This window comes from Pseudochaenichthys georgianus, chromosome 6 (assembly GCF_902827115.2).
Source record: "Pseudochaenichthys georgianus chromosome 6, fPseGeo1.2, whole genome shotgun sequence".
NCBI classification, from domain to species: Eukaryota; Metazoa; Chordata; class Actinopteri; order Perciformes; family Channichthyidae; genus Pseudochaenichthys; species Pseudochaenichthys georgianus.
The window spans coordinates 42,394,469-42,418,354 of NC_047508.1; the positions used below are offsets into that span (position 1 = coordinate 42,394,469).

The 23,886-nt window shown below is 40.3% G+C and overlaps 1 protein-coding gene and 1 long non-coding RNA gene across 3 annotated transcripts in view; both read left to right on the plus strand.

Annotated features, from left to right (window-relative positions):
• LOC117448690 (uncharacterized) overlaps positions 1 to 17,446 on the plus strand; it is a 17,957-nt gene extending 511 nt beyond the window's left edge. The window contains exons 2-3 of one of the 2 annotated variants that reach the window (XR_004552363.1): positions 10,108 to 10,237; positions 16,956 to 17,446. This is a non-coding gene — a long non-coding RNA (uncharacterized lncRNA). The remainder of the gene's footprint in view (positions 1 to 10,107; positions 10,238 to 16,955) is intronic. The other variant, XR_004552364.1, reaches the window with a different exon arrangement.
• Positions 17,447 to 20,661: 3,215 nt separating this feature from the next.
• met (MET proto-oncogene, receptor tyrosine kinase) lies at positions 20,662 to 23,794 on the plus strand. The gene is made up of 3 exons (XM_071203417.1): positions 20,662 to 20,980; positions 22,448 to 23,648; positions 23,789 to 23,794. Exons 2-3 carry the CDS (start codon positions 22,449 to 22,451, stop codon positions 23,792 to 23,794), a joined length of 1,206 nt encoding a protein of 401 aa, XP_071059518.1. The 5' UTR covers positions 20,662 to 20,980; position 22,448.
• The last annotated feature ends 92 nt before the right edge of the window (positions 23,795 to 23,886 follow it).

Below are 23,886 nucleotides of genomic sequence, written 5' to 3' on the forward strand. Positions count from 1 at the left end.
TTATCTGCCCTGTTCAGAGGATTTAGCTGATGTTTAAGATGTGACTTATCTCTAAAGTGTGTGAGGAGGGAGAAGTATTCAGATCTTGTACTTCATTAAAAGTAGAAGTACCCGAGTGTAGGAATACTCTGTTACAGTAAAAGTCCTGCATTCAAAATGTTCCTCAAGTAAAAGTAGAAAAGTATTCTCATCAGAATATAGTGAAAGACAGTGAAAGTAGTCGTTGTGCAGATTGGTCCATTTCAGAATAATATATATGATATGTTTTATAATGATTGATCATGAAAGTGTTCTCAAAGCTGGTGAAGGTGCAGCTAGTCTGAAGTACTTTGTAGACTGCAGGCAGTGATGTACCTGAACGCGTTCAATGAACGATCGTTCATGAACGCGTTCATATTTTGGGCGAACGTGAACTGAACGTACTGTATTTCCGCTAGATGAACGTAATTGAGAACGCGTTCATTATCAGCACTGTATAACGGCGTTCAAAAGTGCGTTCATTCTCAGCACTGTATTATAACGGCGTTCAAAAGTGTGCCAGATTTCATATGCCTTTCAGCCGAAAACCCAGTTAAAACACACCGTAAACAGGCTTCAAAATAATGCGGAAAACCACCCAATCTGGCAACAGCAAGCTGCCTGTGACGCGTACACGTCTGTCACCCCTGGCTGTCGCACTAAAATATAAATATACTAAATATATCAGACTCCTCACAAGAAACAATGTGGAACCGCGGAACCGGCGAGCATTGAATGAAGTATGGACGAAGCCGAGAGCAGCTGCAGCAGCACTCGCTCAGAGTGAGACTCTACGGCAGGGGTGGGGAACCTCCGGCCTCCGGGCCGTATACGGCCCGCGAGACAATTTGGTACGGCTCTCGAGGTAATTTATAAACACACGCAAAAAAAAAAAAATGAAAGAAATCTAGACCGCAAAAAAATTAAACAAGCGACTGCCTGTTTTTCCTGGCCAAGGTTAGGGTCCTTGAACACAACACGAGCCTAACGTGTCATCACGTGGTATATGTCTCGACTGACAGGGGTGCAGTTCTGACGGAGAGCACCAGAACGCCACTCAGCACTTCAGAAATTGCAGTACCGATAAGTCCATACACATGCCGCAGTTTCTGCGTGTCTGTGTCTTTAGCTGAAAGCCCAGAGGCGATCTGCTCATCTGTCATACTGATCAGACAGTCAATAACTGTGTTGTTATCATTAGCATCTGGTTAGCTAGCTATGCTAACGAATATAAGAAGCTTTGTCTACAACCAGTGAGGTAAAGGCACATCTTTATATGATCATTATAGTTATCAAAAAAATAAGAGAATAAAGTAAACAGGTATAAAATACTATAAGACAGTTATTAATAAAGAAGAATACAGTTTGAAAGGGGAGTGATTTGTCAAATATTCATAAATTAAAAGAAAATCTGTTTACAGTTGTGTTTGGGTGTTGAGAGATGTGTCCATAGATCTCCTAATGTTGCTCTCAAAGTGCACCAGATTGATGCTTTTAACTTCAACATTTAAAAAAAAATCTTCCCAGGGGAGCATGCCCTCCGGACCCCCCTAGAGGAGGTTAGGTCCCCCCCCACTTAAATCATGTTCACATGGATAGGAAACTAAATACATTTGCACACATCTTGTGTCCATATCTTTCTGTGTTGGTGGTCACGCCACACCCTGCACGTGCATGCATACGCGAGTCATGGTGAGATATCTGGATTAGGAGGTTGCTTTTTCTTTGCACAGAATGAAATGAATGAGTTGTGATTTTAGTTTTTTTAAGCAGAGGTCAATAACTTGTACGGCCCTCTGAGGATATTGAAAACATTGAAATGTTCCATTAACATCGTACAGGAGACAAATAATAGCTCGCAGCAACTTATTGAAAAAAGAACTATGAACTATAAATTAGTTCATTTTTGAAACCATGAACTTTAGTTCAACATTTTGAATTATGAACTATGAACTGAACTAGTTCATTTTAAAATGTGTGAACTGTGAACTGAACTAGTTCATGTAGAAAGTGAACTTTCCCAACACTGACTGCAGGGTAGCTGGTGGATTTACTCCAGGTGGAACTAAAGTCTGATTCAACACTTGATTATATTTACCATCATTCATCCAGATCTGTGAAGTAACTAAAGATATTAAATACATGTAGTGGAGTAAAAGTACACCATGTACCTCTGAACTGTAGAGGAGTAGAAGTACACAGTAGAAATACTCAAGTAAAAGGCCACTTTAAATCAAACCTTTGTTCCGCTGTTGTCACGAGCATGACGTGGCGACAGGTGAGATAGCAGGTTACAGATGACGGTAAGACAGACATGATGCTGGGTCTCTTCTCTCCGTCGGTGACTAAGTGGAGCTCATCAGTGGAAAGTCAGACAGGTGACGTAAACGTTGTTGCTCTTTTACCACCTGGCCTGGGATCAGCAGCTGTTTCCTCTCGCTGCAGACACAGTCATTGTGATGATGTGTTGCTGTCAAACATCATCAAGTAGCAACATTCATCTTCCCTTTAGACTTCGGTTCAGATACTTTCACATCTACTTCACTCCAGCTCAGAGAGTTTGTTTGAGTAAAACCTTTTAAGGCCTGGCCCCTGACACAACTCTTCTTCTGCTGCAGAGAGTTTATATTGGGAAGTAGGGATTATATATATTACAGTGTACCTCCTGGGCACTGCCAAATTGCCCTTGAGCAAGGCACCAGCCCACCAAACTGCTCCCAAGGCGCTGTATATTGCTTACTGCATATAATAATACGGGGTAACTGTGCGTGTGGTGATTTGAAGAGGATGTAACTTGAATCCTCAATATCCTTTTTGGAAGAGTGCGTTCTTTGTATTACTAATGGCGCATTTCCACGGCAGGGCCTCGCTCGGCTTAGTACGTGCCAACTCTCACGCATCTGGCGTGTGACACACGCTTTCACTCTCAATCTCACGCTCTCACGCTGCCCAAACTATTCTCACGCCAAAAACAAGATGAACCGGCGATCGTTTTTGGTTGGTTATAATGTTGAGTTGACAGCTGCTCAAGCTGTCGATCCGCCCCCACCACTCTTAACAACGCTAAGTGGGAACCGGTTGGTCAATCCCCGACCCGTATTGCGCATGCGCAGATCTAAGATCCAGTAGAAATGATAAAAAGTAAAAGTCTGCTGCTTATTGTTCTACTAGGCCAAAATAGAGTCAAAGAGTATATGAGAGTGAGAGTGTGTTAATTAATATGTTTGGCAGTTTGGAGTAAGTCTGTAGATTTGTTTGTGTGTGTGTTTCATGTATAGGCCTCTCAAGATAATTCATTTTGTTGGATTACATTTTCCCGGAAATTATGGCGATAAACGATAATATTGTCGGCACCGTTGTATGACCATTTTAGACCACTGACATCATGATAATATATAATAATAATTCAAGTACATCCTTTCAAGCTGCTAGTCACATCCTGATGTAAATGGCAATTTACAGTTCATTTTTATTTATCGTACGATAAGTCAATTAATTGCTTATCGCGACAGGCACACAATAAAACAGTGGAAACAAACATGTGTTTGACTTGAATAGTGAATGAAACTTTGTGCCCTTTATAGTCTGTGTCCAATATTGTGTAGTATTTGTATATATCCTATATATATATATATGCTAAGGTCCCACTGCTGACACGATAGCAGTAATTTAGTGTGCCTATGTGTAATTAAACCCATGATATAAAAATCTCACTCCAGCCAGGTACTCAAAGTTGGCAACCCTGTAGTTAGGCCTTGTTAGGACTGGGCCTGGCTCACTTTATACTGCGTTTCCATACAGTTTAAGAACTGGGGCAGTAACTATAGTAACGCAGTGTAGGCGGAGCCGTGACGTCATCTTCAATGCGAACCACAGAAAAACAACATCAGCCGTTAGCTCAGCTCAGCTCCTCATATCTGTTCAGAAACTAGACAAAAGTGAAACAAGTACAAACCACAGACTGCCTGTGTCATGGAGAACACAGTCGCTGGTTTATTTATGTCTGTAGGCCGTTGTTGTGAGTGTGGACGGTCGGAGCATATATAACGTTAGCTTAGCCATGCTACATTCAGAAAACACGCATTTTAAAGGGTTGTTCGCCTGCCGTCTGTCTGCAGACTTGTCAAAGCATTAATTCATGGTGTTTACTAACCGGTATCAGTATGTTGTTACTTCGGCATCATTTTGAAACCTGTATTACAATTAAATCACGGTTAAATATGTTCATCTTGTTGTAGTTGTAGCCCCTTGCCAGCGATTCTCTCTCTAGTTTAGCATGCTCAGCCCGACTCAGCCTGGTTGTTGGCCCACTAAGAACCTCGATTGTATGGGGCCAGAAAAACTGTGAAATAGTACCCGCTAGCCGGAACTACGCCAAGTGGAAACGCAACCACAAACGGGCCGTGTTAAACCGTGCTGTAGTGGACATGCGCCAGTATTTTACTTATTTACCTGTCATTCAATCAAGAGATATTTCTAATCTTTAATTGTTTTGGTTTATTTTGCACATTTTTTGTAAGGGCTTCCACTTCCCCATTAATCGGAATAAATTAGAAGAAATTAACTATTTTAGAATAATTCAACAATACTTTTTTATTACCCAAGAAAAAAAAGGGCAAGCAACGCACCATTTGTATAATTGTTCACTTGTTTAAGTTTGTCATGAATTGTCTGAGTCAAACTATTTCTCATCTCGAGCTGGCAAGAAGACATTGTTAAGTGGATTGTATAGTTCAATACTCGTACATTGTTAAATCTTGTAGCTTTGCTTACTGTAATTTCATTTTTAAAACTCTCTGATCTTTATTGTAGTGGATTTTTATTGTGTGTTGATGAAAGCCAATGACCATCAGTGGGCGCTGACTGTTTGCACACTCATCAGATGTCCAGAGGAGTTGCAGTATTTCAAAATCTGGTCACACACACCTGCAGCTGAAACACATTTCTGACCAGTTTTACACAGCCAGGTTTCGGATCAAATCTCACGCACTGCACTCATGTCCTTTCCACAAACAAACCCTCAGGGAAGCTGCTGCTGTCCTCGTTTGCCACACACACACACACACACACAAAATGCAACAGACTTTGTTTGCCTGTCGGGCAATGTGTCATAATCTGTGTTGTATCTCATACCTATCTTGTCTCATCTTGTGTTTATTACCTTGTATTTTCTTTAGGTAATTCCCTGGTAAGATTTGATTAATTTCTTTACAACTTCTTGAAAACTAATCTTGCAGAGACGCTGCACATAAAACCACAAGATGTTGCACAACAAGCAAAAGTCGTTCAGTTCATTGTCTGAGCTCTCAGGCTTCCTTTCTCTCTTGTAGCCTCACTCCTTTTCAAATGTGTTAGTGCTTCAGGTTTAGCACTGGCAGCATTGTAAACCATACATTTTATTAGTGATCATTTTCAGCCACTCTGTGTTGATCGGATGGTTTTATAGTTCCATATCCATCCTCTGTTATAAAAATCTTATTTTTATTTTTTAATAAGTCTAAAAAATATCTTAGTGTAGATGGCCCCTGCTATAAGGAGCTATGGAATGAGCTATGAAATGCTACCTACCTACCTACCTGTCTGTCTATCTATCTATCTCTCTATCTGGAAATACAGCTAGCTAACATTCGCTATCTAATTTCCTAGTTAGCTAATTTACATTTACTACCCCTCTAACAACAAGCTAGCTAGCGAATGTAAGCTATCTATCTACCACACACACACACACACACACAAATCCACATCCAACAATATCAGAGGAACAATCTGAGTAATTTCTGGCGGCTTGCTCTCTCAGCTGTTACTGCAGTAAACATTATGAAGCGTGCTATGACAGAGAGAAAGAAGAAGGCGGGCAGAGGGCCATCCCTTCACAGATGTCCCCCCCCCCGGCACACCTGGTTCTCCGTAAATCGGTCACTGCACTTAAAAAGAATACCACATCTGTTTCAGACAATGAAACACAACAGAGGGAATCTGTGACGTCGTCCTGGGATCACTCATCTTTTCCTCGGATAGTCTGTCCCCATCATGCTGTTCTGCTCATTCCATTTAATTAGATTTAACTGTTTCATAAGCAATACTAATAAATAGAATACTTACTTTTTAACTTTTGTCTATGTATCTTGTGCTGCGGCAACACGCATGCTTCATACCAGGGAATCAATCAATCAATGTTTATTTATATAGCCCAATATCACAAATGACGACAGCCACGACTCGAAATCCAGAACTTTTCCTATTTTACGTGATCTTGTCCTCCAGGACCCAGAGAATAAGCTACCAGTGAAAACGGTAGGCAAATTAAATACATGCAACATAAAGTCTGTGATTTTACTGGCTCTTAAAACGGTGGTTTATTTTACACACAGCGTCCTCAGATAAACAGTTTATGAGCTCTTGAAGGTTTCCAATAAACACTTCAGCGAGACGAGGACGACACAGCAGAGGGAAACGGAGCAATTCACTAAATGCACATTTTTATATTATTGTTTGTGATTAACAAGTGAAGGAGTTCAAGTATCTCGGGGTCTTGTCCTCGAGTGAGGGAACAATGGAGCGTGAGATGGGCCGGAGAATCGGAGCGGTATTGCAGTCGCTTTACCGCACCGTCGTGACGAAAAGGGAGCTGAGCCAGAAGGCAAAGCTCTCTGTCTACCGGGCCATTTCCGTTCCTACCCTCACCTATGGTCATGAACATCAGCAGGAGAGGACTCTTTAAAGTAGAGACACTACATACTGATATACACCTGAACATCAGCAGGAGAGGACTCTTTAAAGTAGAGACACTACATACTGATATACACCTGAACATCAGCAGGAGAGGACTCTTTAAAGTAGAGACACTACATACTGATATACACCTGAACATCAGCAGGAGAGGACTCTTTAAAGTAGAGACACTACATACTGATATACACCTGAACATCAGCAGGAGAGGACTCTTTAAAGTAGAGACACTACATACTGATATACACCTGAACATCAGCAGGAGAGGACTCTTTAAAGTAGAGACACTACATACTGATATACACCTGAACATCAGCAGGAGAGGACTCTTTAAAGTAGAGACACTACATACTGATATACACCTGAACACCAGCAGGAGAGGACTCTTTAAAGTAGAGACACTACATACTGATATACACCTGAACATCAGCAGGAGAGGACTCTTTAAAGTAGAGACACTTCATACTGATATACACCTGAACATCAGCAGGAGAGGACTCTTTAAAGTAGAGACACTACATACTGATATACACCTGAACACCAGCAGGAGAGGACTCTTTAAAGTAGAGACACTACATACTGATATACACCTGAACATCAGCAGGAGAGGACTCTTTAAAGTAGAGACACTTCATACTGATATACACCTGAACATCAGCAGGAGAGGACTCTTTAAAGTAGAGACACTACATACTGATATACACCTGAACATCAGCAGGAGAGGACTCTTTAAAGTAGAGACACTACATACTGATATACACCTGAACATCAGCAGGAGAGGACTCTTTAAAGTAGAGAGACTACATACTGATATACACCTGACCATCAGCAGGAGAGGACTCTTTAAAGTAGAGACACTACATACTGATATACACCTGAACATCAGCAGGAGAGGACTCTTTAAAGTAGAGACACTACATACTGATATACACCTGAACATCAGCAGGAGAGGACTCTTTAAAGTAGAGAGACTACATACTGATATACACCTGACCATCAGCAGGAGAGGACTCTTTAAAGTAGAGACACAACATACTGATATACACCTGAACATCAGCAGGAGAGGACTCTTTAAAGTAGAGACACTGCATACTGATATACACCTGAACATCAGCAGGAGAGGACTCTTTAAAGTAGAGACACTACATACTGATATACACCTGAACATCAGCAGGAGAGGACTCTTTAAAGTAGAAACACTACATACTGATATACACCTGAACATCAGCAGGAGAGGACTCTTTAAAGTAGAGACACAACATACTGATATACACCTGAACATCAGCAGGAGAGGACTCTTTAAAGTAGAGACACTACATACTGATATACACCTGAACATCAGCAGGAGATGACTCTTTAAAGTAGAGATACTACATACTGATATACACCTGAACATCAGCAGGAGAAGACTCTTTAAAGTAGAGACACTACATACTGATATACACCTGAACATCAGCAGGAGAGGACTCTTTAAAGTAGAGACACTACATACTGATATACACCTGACCATCAGCAGGAGAGGACTCTTTAAAGTAGAGCCACTACATACTGATATACACCTGAACATCAGCAGGAGAGGACTCTTTAAAGTAGAGACACTACATACTGATATACACCTGAACATCAGCAGGAGAGGACTCTTTAAAGTAGAGACACTACATACTGATATACACCTGAACATCAGCAGGAGAGGACTCTTTAAAGTAGAGACACTACATACTGATATACACCTGAACATCAGCAGGAGAGGACTCTTTAAAGTAGAGACACTACATACTGATATACACCTGAACATCAGCAGGAGAGGACTCTTTAAAGTAGAGACACTACATACTGATATACACCTGAACATCAGCAGGAGAGGACTCTTTAAAGTAGAGACACTACATACTGATATACACCTGAACATCAGCAGGAGAGGACTCTTTAAAGTAGAGACACTACATACTGATATACACCTGAACATCAGCAGGAGAGGACTCTTTAAAGTAGAGACACTACACACTGATATACACCTGAACATCAGCAGGAGAGGACTCTTTAAAGTAGAGACACTACACACTGATATACACCTGAACATCAGCAGGAGAGGACTCTTTAAAGTAGAGACACTACACACTGATATACACCTGAACATCAGCAGGAGAGGACTCTTTAAAGTAGAGACACTACATACTGATATACACCTGAACATCAGCAGGAGAGGACTCTTTAAAGTAGAGACACTACATACTGATATACACCTGAACATCAGCAGGAGAGGACTCTTTAAAGTAGAGACACTACATACTGATATACACCTGAACATCAGCAGGAGAGGACTCTTTAAAGTAGAGACACTACATACTGATATACACCTGAACATCAGCAGGAGAGGACTCTTTAAAGTAGAGACACTACATACTGATATACACCTGAACATCAGCAGGAGAGGACTCTTTAAAGTAGAGACACTACATACTGATATACACCTGAACATCAGCAGGAGAGGACTCTTTAAAGTAGAGACACTACATACTGATATACACCTGAACATCAGCAGGAGAGGACTCTTTAAAGTAGAGACACTACATACTGATATACACCTGAACATCAGCAGGAGAGGACTCTTTAAAGTAGAGACACTACATACTGATATACACCTGAACATCAGCAGGAGAGGACTCTTTAAAGTAGAGACACTACATACTGATATACACCTGAACATCAGCAGGAGAGGACTCTTTAAAGTAGAGACACTACATACTGATATACACCTGAACATCAGCAGGAGAGGACTCTTTAAAGTAGAGACACTACATACTGATATACACCTGAACATCAGCAGGAGAGGACTCTTTAAAGTAGAGACACTACATACTGATATACACCTGAACATCAGCAGGAGAGGACTCTTTAAAGTAGAGACACTACATACTGATATACACCTGAACATCAGCAGGAGAGGACTCTTTAAAGTAGAGACACTACATTCTGATATACACCTGAACATCAGCAGGAGAGGACTCTTTAAAGTAGAGACACTACATACTGACATGCAGCTGAAATTGAGTAGAATAGGGCCCCTTTAAAAGCTGTCAAACTTTAGCGCATTAAACCTCCTGAGATCTCTGGTAAAACAGCACAAGGATATTAGGTCTAATCTAAAAGCCATGGTTGTACTTTCCTGCGTTGGCCCTGCTTCTATATCTCTGATGTCCCTCTCCGGGTGGGAGGAGCTGTTGTGGCAGATGCGCAGATACAGCGCAGCGCAGCAGCAGAAACTGATTGACTGACAGTTTTGTTTTGTTGCCTGTCTGCTGCAGAAACCATTTCCTGTAATGTACGAGATTGTAATCTTTTGATTTCCTTTTTCATTAGGACTTTATCGAACACGTAGGTAGTGGAAGATGAGAGCTCTGATCTACCTCGGAGCCAGGTCTGGTAAACAAAAAGGTGACCAGAGGTGGAGTCGAAGGAAACAATATGCTGTCACATTAGGAAATACAAAGTTAAGAAACAACATTATTGCTTTTTTATGTTGTAATACAGGCCGTTGTTTGTATAGTTTCTTACATATTTTATTACTCTCTTTTGTCTAATCCAACACACACACACACACACACACACACACACACACACACACACACACACACACACACACACACACACACACACACACACACAGTTTTTGCTTTTTGTTTGTCTCCATGTATATTTGTTATTTGTCTGTACTTGTAAATGTACTGTCTTCTGTGTACCTGTGCCACTGTACTTGTATGCACTCGTCTTGTAACTCCCATATCACTAAATATACATTTAGAAAAAGAATCGTGAAAGGAAAACTGATTTTGAAACTAAAAATACTCTTTGTGGCCTAAAAAGGTATTAATTACCTCTAAAATTAAGGTTTAATGTCACATTGTTCTGTTAACTTTCAAACAGCATCAACTAAATACTCCTCGTGTTTCCATGTCGCCTTTTGTGAACCTGCCTGTCGATATCTCGTAATGCTCCTGCAGCATATTGGAGATGCACCGCTGAGGGATGGAGGAAGCGCACTTTTAATCACCACGCCCCGCATAAACAGCACGAGTCCATCTGCAGGATGAAGCAGCGAGGGCTTCTGATAGGTCAACAGCATCAATCAGGGTTTACTGGCCTGCTCAGCAGATAACCAGCGGGGTTATTGATCCTGCAGGTGATAAATAACCCCGCTGGACCTGGTTTAGGGGGACAGTGACGGTCAAATCAAGACCGAGTGCCCCTCCCCGATCATCCCTCACTTTCGTCTGTGAGGTTTTACTCTTTTAACTTTCTATTCAGCAGGGGTGGGAAGTAGTGGAGTACAAATACTTCCTTACTGTACTTAAGTATATTTTTCTGGTATCAGTACTTTACTCCACTACTTATTTTTCTGACGACTTTTGAATTTGACTTCTTACATGTTGAACACAAATACCTGTACTTTCTACTTCTTACATGTTGAACTCAAATACCTGTACTTTCTACTTCTTACATGTTGAACTCAAATACCTGTACTTTCTACTTCTTACATGTTGAACTCAAATACCTGTACTTTCTACTTCTTACATGTTGAACACAAATACCTGTACTTCCTACTTCTTACATGTTGAACTCAAATACCTGTACTTTCTACTTCTTACATGTTGAACTCAAATACCTGTACTTTCTACTTCTTACATGTTGAACTCAAATACCTGTACTTTCTACTTCTTACATGTTGAACTCAAATACCTGTACTTTCTACTTCTTACATGTTGAACACAAATACCTGTACTTCCTACTTCTTACATGTTGAACTCAAATACCTGTACTTCCTACTTCTTACATGTTGAACCCAAATAGCTGTACTTTCTACTTCTCTCATGTTGAACTCAAATACCTGTACTTTCTACTTCTTACATGTTGAACCCAAATAGCTGTACTTTCTACTTCTTACATGTTGAACTCAAATACCTGTACTTTCTACTTCTTACATGTTGAACTCAAATACCTGTACTTTCTACTTCTTACATGTTGAACACAAATACCTGTACTTCCTACTTCTTACATGTTGAACACAAATACCTGTACTTCCTACTTCTTACATGTTGAACTCAAATACCTGTACTTTCTACTTCTTACATGTTGAACTCAAATACCTGTACTTTCTACTTCTTACATGTTGAACACAAATACCTGTACTTCCTACTTCTTACATGTTGAACTCAAATACCTGTACTTCCTACTTCTTACATGTTGAACCCAAATAGCTGTACTTTCTACTTCTCTCATGTTGAACTCAAATACCTGTACTTTCTACTTCTTACATGTTGAACCCAAATAGCTGTACTTTCTACTTCTTACATGTTGAACTCAAATACCTGTACTTTCTACTTCTTACATGTTGAACTCAAATACCTGTACTTTCTACTTCTTACATGTTGAACTCAAATACCTGTACTTTCTACTTCTTACATGTTGAACTCAAATACCTGTACTTTCTACTTCTTACATGTTGAACTCAAATACCTGTACTTTCTACTTCTCACATGTTGAACTCAAATACCTGTACTTTCTACTTCTTACATGTTGAACTCAAATACCTGTACTTTCTACTTCTTACATGTTGAACTCAAATACCTGTACTTTCTACTTCTTACATGTTGAACTCAAATACCTGTACTTTCTACTTCTTACATGTTGAACACAAATACCTGTACTTTCTACTTCTTACATGTTGAACTCAAATACCTGTACTTTCTACTTCTTACATGTTGAACTCAAATACCTGTACTTTCTACTTCTTACATGTTGAACTCAAATACCTGTACTTTCTACTTCTTACATGTTGAACACAAATACCTGTACTTTCTACTTCTTACATGTTGAACCCAAATACCTGTACTTTCTACTTCTTACATGTTGAACTCAAATACCTGTACTTCCTACTTCTTACATGTTGAACCCAAATACCTGTACTTTCTACTTCTTACATGTTGAACACAAATACCTGTACTTTCTACTTCTTACATGTTGAACCCAAATACCTGTACTTTCTACTCCTTACATGTTGAACACAAATACCTGTACTTTGTACTTCTTACATGTTGAACACAAATACCTGTACTTTCTACTTCTTACATGTTGAACACAAATACCTGTACTTTCTACTTCTTACATGTTGAACACAAATACCTGTACTTTCTACTTCTTACATGTTGAACCCAAATACCTGTACTTTCTACTTCTTACATGTTGAACCCAAATACCTGTACTTTCTACTTCTTACATGTTGAACTCAAATACCTGTACTTTCTACTTCTTACATGTTGAACTCAAATACCTGTACTTTCTACTTCTTACATATTGAACACAAATACCTGTACTTTCTACTTCTCACATGTTGAACCCAAATACCTGTACTTTCTACTTCTCACATGTTGAACACAAATACCTGTACTTTCTACTTCTTACATGTTGAACCCAAATACCTGTACTTTCTACTCCTTACATGTTGAACACAAATACCTGTACTTTGTACTTCTTACATGTTGAACCCAAATACCTGTACTTTCTACTTCTTACATGTTGAACCCAAATACCTGTACTTTCTACTCCTTACATGTTGAACACAAATACCTGTACTTTCTACTTCTTACATGTTGAACCCAAATACCTGTACTTTCTACTCCTTACATGTTGAACACAAATACCTGTACTTTCTACTTCTTACATGTTGAACTCAAACACCTGTACTTTCTACTTCTTACATGTTGAACTCAAATACCTGTACTTTCTACTTCTTACATGTTGAACACAAATACCTGTACTTTGTACTTCTTACATGTTGAACTCAAATACCTGTACTTTCTACTTCTTACATGTTGAACCCAAATACCTGTACTTTCTACTTCTCTCATGTTGAACACAAATACCTGTACTTTCTACTTCTCACATGTTGAACTCAAATACCTGTACTTTCTACTTCTTACATGTTGAACACAAATACCTGTACTTTCTACTTCTTACATGTTGAACTCAAATACCTGTACTTTCTACTTCTTACATGTTGAACCCAAATACCTGTACTTTCTACTTCTTACATGTTGAACACAAATACCTGAACTTTCTACTTCTTACATTTTTAACACAAATACCTGTACTTTCTACTTCTCACATGTTGAACACAAATACCTGTACTTTCTACTTCTCACATGTTGAACTCAAATACCTGTACTTTCTACTTCTCACATGTTGAACTCAAATACCTGTACTTTCTACTTCTTACATGTTGAACACAAATACCTGTACTTTCTACTTCTTACATGTTGAACTCAAATACCTGTACTTTCTACTCCTTACATGTTGAACACAAATACCTGTACTTTCTACTTCTTACATGTTGAACTCAAATACCTGTACTTTCTACTTCTCACATGTTGAACACAAATACCTGTACTTTGTACTTCTTACATGTTGAACACAAATACCTGTACTTTGTACTTCTTACATGTTGAACCCAAATACCTGTACTTTCTACTTCTTACATGTTGAACACAAACACCTGTACTTTCTATTTCTTACATGTTGAACTCAAATACCTGTACTTTCTACTTCTTACGTGTTGAACTCAAATACCTGTACTTTCTACTTCTTACATGTTGAACACAAATACCTGTACTTTCTACTTCTTACATGTTGAACACAAATACCTGTACTTTGTACTTCTTACATGTTGAACACAAATACCTGTACTTTCTACTTCTTACATGTTGAACACAAATACCTGAACTTTCTACTTCTTACATGTTGAACACAAATACCTGTACTTTCTACTTCTTACATTTTTAACACAAATACCTGTACTTTCTACTTCTTACATGTTGAACCCAAATACCTGAACTTTCTACTTCTTACATGTTGAACACAAATACCTGTACTTTCTACTTCTTACATTTTTAACACAAATACCTGTACTTTCTACTTCTCACATGTTGAACTCAAATACCTGTACTTTCTACTTCTTACATGTTGAACACAAATACCTGTACTTTCTACTTCTTACATGTTGAACTCAAATACCTGTACTTTCTACTTCTTACATGTTGAACCCAAATACCTGTACTTTCTACTTCTTACATGTTGAACACAAATACCTGAACTTTCTACTTCTTACATTTTTAACACAAATACCTGTACTTTCTACTTCTCACATGTTGAACCCAAATACCTGTACTTTCTACTTCTTACATGTTGAACCCAAATACCTGTACTTTCTACTTCTTACATGTTGAACACAAATACCTGTACTTTCTACTTCTTACATGTTGAACACAAATACCTGAACTTTCTACTTCTTACATTTTTAACACAAATACCTGTACTTTCTACTTCTCACATGTTGAACACAAATACCTGTACTTTCTACTTCTCACATGTTGAACTCAAATACCTGTACTTTCTACTTCTCACATGTTGAACTCAAATACCTGTACTTTCTACTTCTTACATGTTGAACACAAATACCTGTACTTTCTACTTCTTACATGTTGAACTCAAATACCTGTACTTTCTACTTCTTACATGTTGAACACAAATACCTGTACTTTCTACTTCTTACATGTTGAACTCAAATACCTGTACTTTCTACTTCTCACATGTTGAACACAAATACCTGTACTTTGTACTTCTTACATGTTGAACACAAATACCTGTACTTTGTACTTCTTACATGTTGAACCCAAATACCTGTACTTTCTACTTCTTACATGTTGAACACAAACACCTGTACTTTCTATTTCTTACATGTTGAACTCAAATACCTGTACTTTCTACTTCTTACGTGTTGAACTCAAATACCTGTACTTTCTACTTCTTACATGTTGAACACAAATACCTGTACTTTCTACTTCTTACATGTTGAACACAAATACCTGTACTTTGTACTTCTTACATGTTGAACACAAATACCTGTACTTTCTACTTCTTACATGTTGAACACAAATACCTGCACTTTCTACTTCTTACATGTTGAACACAAATACCTGTACTTTCTACTTCTTACATTTTTAACACAAATACCTGTACTTTCTACTTCTTACATGTTGAACCCAAATACCTGAACTTTCTACTTCTTACATGTTGAACACAAATACCTGTACTTTCTACTTCTTACATTTTTAACACAAATACCTGTACTTTCTACTTCTCACATGTTGAACTCAAATACCTGTACTTTCTACTTCTTACATGTTGAACACAAATACCTGTACTTTCTACTTCTTACATGTTGAACTCAAATACCTGTACTTTCTACTTCTTACATGTTGAACTCAAATACCTGTACTTTCTACTTCTTACATGTTGAACACAAATACCTGAACTTTCTACTTCTTACATTTTTAACACAAATACCTGTACTTTCTACTTCTTACATGTTGAACACAAATACCTGAACTTTCTACTTCTTACATTTTAACACAAATACCTGTACTTTCTACTTCTTACATGTTGAACACAAATACCTGAACTTTCTACTTCTTACATGTTGAACACAAATACCTGAACTTTCTACTTCTTACATTTTTAACACAAATACCTGTACTTTCTACTTCTCACATGTTGAACACAAATACCTGTACTTTCTACTTCTTACATGTTGAACACAAATACCTGTACTTTGTACTTCTTACATGTTGAACACAAATACCTGTACTTTGTACTTCTTACATGTTGAACCCAAATACCTGTACTTTCTACTTCTTACATGTTGAACACAAATACCTGTACTTTCTATTTCTTACATGTTGAACACAAATACCTGTACTTTCTACTTCTTACATGTTGAACACAAATACCTGTACTTTCTATTTCTTACATGTTGAACTCAAATACCTGTACTTTCTACTTCTTACATGTTGAACACAAATACCTGTACTTTGTACTTCTTACATGTTGAACACAAATACCTGTACTTTCTACTTCTTACATGTTGAACACAAATACCTGTACTTGCTACTTCTTACATGTTGAACACAAATACCTGTACTTTCTACTTCTTACATGTTGAACACAAATACCTGTACTTTCTACTTCTTACATGTTGAACACAAATACCTGTACTTGCTACTTCTTACATGTTGAACACAAATACCTGTACTTTCTACTTCTCACATGTTGAACACAAATACCTGTACTTGCTACTTCTCTCATTTCCCAAACAGCTGGTTCCTTTAGTCTGAATGTGTACCTGGTGCGCCAGCAGAGGGAGCCGTACTGAGTCCAATGGCTGCTGCTGTGGTGGGATTCAAAGGGTCAGTGGAAGCTAATTACATGCAGATAGATTTGGTTGAACTTGCCCAGGTGAGGAGATTCACTTTATGGTAAAAAAACATTCGGAAAACCCATGTGTGATTGTTACGTGCCGTAGTGTGTGTGTTTTCCTCTCTCTCCCTCTGATTGTCCCCAGGTGCAGCCTCTTCCCAGGTGCAGCCTCTTCCCAGGTGCTCCTACTTTGCAATCAAGGATTCCATATAGGAACGGAAGAGGACGGCAGTGAGGGCCCTTCTTTCTCTCCTTCTCGTCTGGCTGCATGTGTGCAGCCTGTCTCTGTGTACAACCCAGCCTAGTTGTGTTGTTTATTGTACCATTGTGTTGTAATGTGGCTGGTGAGCCGCCTTACGTATTGACGGATTAAAAACCTCACTTAAACTCCTTCAGCCTTCCGTTTCCTCTCCTTTTTCTCTCGTCCGGCTATCTGGTGTGTCGCTACTTCCCTTGGTATCCCTAGCTCTACAAGGGAACGTAACAGTGATTATTTTGATCCCAAAGCCAAACGTATTAATCTATTTAGGATGGATGCCTCCAGGAAAAAAAAATCAATAAATGACTTAATTAATACCTTTAACTGCAATTAAATACTGAACATAATATTTAGATAAAAGTGGTAATACAGTAATTAGTTATCTATGCATTTATCTTTGTATTAAATCCATTTATTTTACAGAGCAATCCTGTAGAAAACGACTAAATAAACGGTAGGAAAATACAAAAATAAAATAAATAAATAAATGCATGAATAATTAATTTAAAATGAATTAACATGTAAAAAGATAAAAAATAAAAGAGTACATTCAATTGGAACTTAAATTAATACAGGAATCAATAATACACATACATATTAAACTAAAATATGAATGTATGTAACATGTGTTTGATTTAATAATGCATACAATTAATTTTTTATTTGAGCAGATCTCATACTGCATATGATCAATCACAATCTATAACCGCTCCATCTCTTCTGGTTTCAGGCTTTCCAGCGTACATTTTTAATTTGGTTTAACCGCCCCTTTATATACACTCTCACACATTCCTCCATCATGTCAGCTCCGTATAACCATGCACAGTAGTACATGTTAGTTGTTGTTCTGCAGGTGTTGTGGTGGCAGCAGATCATTCCTGCTGCACACGTCACACTTTAGGGTTTCTACTTTCAGCATGCCAGCACTGTGAGGTTCACCGCCACCGAACCTTCCTCCTCCTCCTCCTCCTCCTCCTCCTCCTTCGCCCCGCCAAGACAAGGGCAAGAGCCAAAATGGAGTTCACCACCACAGGAGCCACACAGACACACCCCTGACACACACACACACACACACACACACACACACACACACACACACACACACACACACACACACCACACACACACACACACACACACACACCGTGTCAGACACACCCCGTGGCTTCTGCGTCAGAAATGCCCCGAGGTAAGACAAAACACAGTTCCTCGTGCAAAACAAAAAGACTTCAAAGAGTGAAGGAGTGGAAGGTCTTGCTCATCGGTGAGAAGGGGAAGAAGATGGAGCTTCAGACCATGAGAAACCAAGACATTGCAAGAACAGACTTGAAGATGATAAGATGATACATTTTATGGCATTTCGTCGATGTTTTTTTAACACTATTTATGTCAAATAAGTGAGATAACGAGAAGAGGTGTCATGCTTGGACAAAGTGACTGTATCCAGAAAAACATCTTCCATTTCTTGCACATACATTAAACCCTAAGAATTTTAAGGTTAATGAAACACGATTATGCTAATTAGCAACCTCTGGGTTTTCTGTATTTATACTAAAGTGAAGCTTTTGGAGTTGTTTTTAAATGTTGAATGCAAACCTGTCATTTGTCTTTCTGGATTGCTTCGTTTACCTTCATCTTACTTTGTGTAGCTCAACACTGTAAATAAACATTCCTCCTTCAAAGGTCCTTTGGGACGAAATAAAGCTTTCTGCTGTACAGTGGCAGCTCTCTGTGGTGATGTCAGAAGTTACAGTGATGTCCTCTGGGAAATCAGGGAGTCGAGGGTAGAAAGGTCGATGGGTCTGAACCAGCTGTCGATCATTACAAACAGGGAACTCTTACTCTGCGCTGAATGTGTGTAAACACGTGTTACCTGCACATCCATGTCAGGTTTCACACAGATGTCACAGACCCCCCCCATCACTCATCCACCACTTGACCACTCTCGTCCTCTGCGTGTCTCGTTAAAGCCTCACGTGGCAGTGCGTCCGTCAGAAAGCGAGTGCAAACAGCCGCCTGTGCCGCTGTCGCCATTAGCTCTCCATCCACTCTGTTATCAGGGCTTCCAGCCTCATTCCGTGCGGCCCTCCTTTCAGGAAGCGGGACAAAGGCTTCTTTTTGTGTTCTGGCCACTGTGATTCATGGCTGAGACACACACGCGCGCGCACACACACACACACACGGCTGAGTGAGCCGTTTTAACTTGACTAACCCAAGTAGTCTGCGTCAGGTGGAAGTTGGAGAATAGTTCCCTGTGACCTTCTCTGTTAAATGTGTAACGTCGGTGGTTTATTAATGGCAGCCAAGGCACATTATTTGCTTGTGTTGCTGTAAGATGTGCTTAATCATTGGTTTGAAGCCCTTTCTTCAGAGTGTGGTTGAAGCATTCTCCAAGTTCCTCCAAGCCAAGTAAGGAGAGAGGAGTTAATCGCGTAGTGTAGGTTAGCACACAAACCATATCAAACAACAGAAAATAGATCATAAGTCATTTAAGTTATGTGAGGTTCTGAATAGAGGAATGTAGTAAACATCTACTCAAGTATAATTTGGAGATACTTGTACTTTACCTGAGTATTTTTATTTGTAAGTTACTTCTATTCCACTACATTTATTTAGATGCAGATTATTAGCAAATAGATCAACTAATAAATAAACATTGTTGTATAATTATAGGTTAAGATATCCAGTTAAGTCATTAATTATTATTTATATGCTTCTGAAATAGTACACTACGCATAACAAGTACTTTTACCTTTGGGACGTATATTTGATAACACTTGTGTAGCCTACTCGTAATAAAGTAAGATTTTGATTACAGGACTTTTACTTGGAGTATTTTTCCATTTTCTTATTGCTACTTTCACTCAAGTAAAGTGTGTCTTAGGACTTTTTCCACCATCGGTTGTTGTACAGAAAAAAGGCATTACATTAGGAATAAGCGTGCCTTCACATATTTATATATATATATATATATATATAAAGAATTCAGCTCACCCGGCTTTTTTTAAACCGAATATATCTGCATGAGTGTTGTTCTTGTTATGAGTTTGTATCTTTATGGTCTATTGTCTTTATTGCAAATCGCTGTGGATAACCGCCTCAGCTAATTGAAATGTAATGTCTTTGAACATCCGGCTGCTCCTGTTGTAATTGGCGGTTCTGTACCGAATGATTGCCACTAACTAGATCTCATAATGTACCCTTTCCTCGGTTTTCCTATCTGCCTTCTTTCCTACCTGTGTGGCTTCGTCTCACCTGAAGACAGCCAGGAGCCGCAGCAGCACCTGGACGCGTCACGGGGTTTGGAGAGAAAGGGGGCGGAGCTTTACCCACAGCCAGAGCGAGGATCAGTGCGCGCGGCAGCAGCAGCAGCAGCAGCGTGTTTCTGCTGGATGCAGTCATTCAGTCTGTGGTGAGACTCACAGCTTCCAGGTGGCGAACTACAGTGTAGCTACAGTGAGAAACAGCCACACATCTGACTGAGAAGAAAATAATCCGAGTTATATTTCTGGGAATTTGACATTTCACGAAGAAGAAGAAGAAGAATAGAAAATCCCCAGCGATCAGTTTGGACTTGATGAGAAAGTTAAGAAGTCCCGCTCTCGAGGAGCCCAGCGGAATATGATTTGAATTAAAGGAACTTACTACACTGTTGCTCGCGAACAGGTGAGTTTATTCCACATTAATGTTATGTTCTTGACTTTACTAACACTTTGATTCCGTGCGCGAACACGCAGCGAACCTGTCCCTGAAACTCCTCGCTCTCTCCTCCTCTCCTGATATCAGTCAGTTTTTGAAATGTTTTTTCAGGCTCATTGACACCATTTCACCAGCTTCCCATACGTGTTTTCTGAGACCTTTCGCCGTGAGTCACTTTCCTCTCAAACTGAAAACATGTGCACTGTTTCCCACCGCCTTTTGTCCCTTTTAAAAAAACACAGCTGTGCCATGAGGAGTAACTTTTTATTGTGTTTTGTGCAGGTGCGCAACAATGCCAACTATTACACATCATTTTACACCAAAACAAGACGGAACTCATCTCACTATGTCCTTGATAAAAGAAAACTGACTATAATACTGTGTTAATGTTCTTTAAAACAATAGTGTATGCATTTTAGATTCTATTTACACTACTTTCATCCTTGTTTTCGACTTTGTCTCCATAATCCTCGTATAGGTTTCCCGTAGTCACCTTTAAATTCGCAGTTATATCATATATTTGAGATGTTTTTCTTTTTAAATAAGCACCTGTTAGGTTTGTCTGTCTTTGTTAACTCTCCCTGAAACTCTGTTCTAATATAAACCTGAGCTTTCTTCCTCTTACTGGCACTTAAAAAAATAAAGTACTAACAGTGAGACATCCGTTTTAAATTGTTGAAAATGTGCACGCGGGGAATCTCAGTGATTTAATGAAGCCACTGCGCTGGACGTTATTGCCTTGTTGTGGTTTGGATCTGGTGTTAAAACCACACGCAGATAGGGGAGCATGCAAATTCACATTTTGCAAATTCTCTCGTGTTGTTCTCCCTTGACCCCCCCCCCCCCCCCCCCCCTCCTCTAAAAGCATCTCCCAGTGGATTACCACTTACTTGCTGGGGTTATTTATCATTTTGCAGGATGGTCCGCCTTTGCCGTCTCCCTGCAGCCTCTTTTGTTTTAATTAAGTTTATCGCCGCTCCCTCGGGCCCTCGCTGTCTAAACTTAGGCTGGTGGTGGCTCTCCGGGTGATTCACTGCTCTGCCTCTCGCGGTGGTCACTTGGGAACGTCGCAGAAGTGCTCACCCAGGTCCCACTGCTGGGCTGTCGCGGGTCATTGCAGTCCGGAGTAGAAGCAGCCAAGATTAGGAGGCTGATAATATTAAAGCTTTGCATCACTCTTAGTCACTCCAGTATGAATGCTTTCACTGCTCGTGGTGAAGTGAGTAAACCCGGGTTTCATACTCTGACACAGTTCCGTCTCAAAGGGGATTTAGATATCCCTTTCTTTTTCTCCTGTGGTCCCTTTTCAGCGCCTTTTCCCGCTCACCCCAGACGATTGAGGCCACCTATTCAAAGATATTCATGAGGAATCTTTTGTGTTCCAGAAGGGATATATTACCCACTAATTTCTCATGTCTTTTATTTCTGGAACAGGATGAATCCCCGCTTGCTTCATGCCGTCATGCTGCTGTGGGTCTTGTGCTCCAGTGCGCAGGGCCAGTGTGACAAATCCCCCGAGACCCACCAACTCAACCTCTCGGTCAACTACGAGCTCCCGACGTTCACGGCAGACTTCCCGATCCAGAACATGGTGACGCTGGACGGGATCATCTACGTTGGGGCTGTAAACAGGATCTACGCCTTGGCACCGAACCTCACGAAGTTGTCCGAGTACCACACGGGGCCGCTGCTTTCCAACGAGACCTGCGGCCGGACATTAACAGGCGCTAGCAGTGGCAGCAAGGTGGACAACCACAACATTGCTTTGGTGGTGGAGAACATCTACGACAAAGGGTTGTACAGCTGCGGATCGGCGGACAATGGCGTTTGCCGTCGTCACGTCCTCGACGAAGACACTAGCCCGAAAACCGTCGACGAACACGTCTACTGCTTCGCCGACAAAGTGAGGAAAGGCAAAGGTCAACCCATCGACTCGGATGTTGTTGTGAGTGCTTCAGGCTCTCAGGTGCTTAACGTGGAGAGCAACTTCATCACGTTCTTCGTCGGGAACTCCGAGATCCCAGGGACGGGAAACGTATCGGACAGTGCGACTCATCCCCACACCATCTCTCTTCGGAAGATGAAGACGAGCCAGAACGGCTTCACCTTCTACTCGGACCTCTCGTACATGGACCTGATTCCACCGCTACGAGGAAACTACTACCTGCGATATGTGTACTCCTTCCACAGTGGACCGTTCACCTACTTCCTGACGGTGCAGCGGGTGAGCATGGACTCCGAGGCCTACCACACCCGCATCGTCCGGATGTGCTCCTCGGACCACGTGATCCGCCGATACGTCGAGATGCCCCTCGAATGCATCAGCACCGATAAAAGGCGACGGCGCTCGCCGGAGATTGACACGGTTTTTAACATCCTCCAGGCGGCACACGTCACCAAGGTGGGGAATGACGTCGAGCTGCAGAAACAGCTGAAGGTGGAGAAAGGCGACGACGTGTTGTTCGCGGCGTTTGCTCAGGGGAAGCCGAACTCTCCGGAGCCCACGGCGAACTCGGCCGTCTGCATCATGTCCCTGAAACACATCAACAACATGTTCAAGTTCTACATGCAGCGGTGCCACACAGTGGACCCGTTTCACTTCACAGGGTCCAACAAGAAGTCCTGCTACAATGCGGTGAGTAATGGAAGGGGGCGGGGCTTACTGTGCAGTGGTAGCCATCGTAGAACTTTTACTTTCTTGGAGGAAATGCTATTTTCTCATGAATATTCAAAAAAATTCTAGCAAATGTCTTTTTTTTTGCTTCTTCCTTTAAGTTGTGATACATTTTCACCAATTATTTTAGAGTAAAATAACCAAGAAAGTGGTGTAACTGCACTCGTGTGTGAATGCAACCTGGTTTCTTCTGTGTGAA

Coding starts and splice junctions, on each gene's coding strand:
- met (XM_071203417.1), top strand. CDS start 22,449: ATGAATCCCCGCTTGCTTCATGCCGTCATGCTGCTGTGGGTCTTGTGC.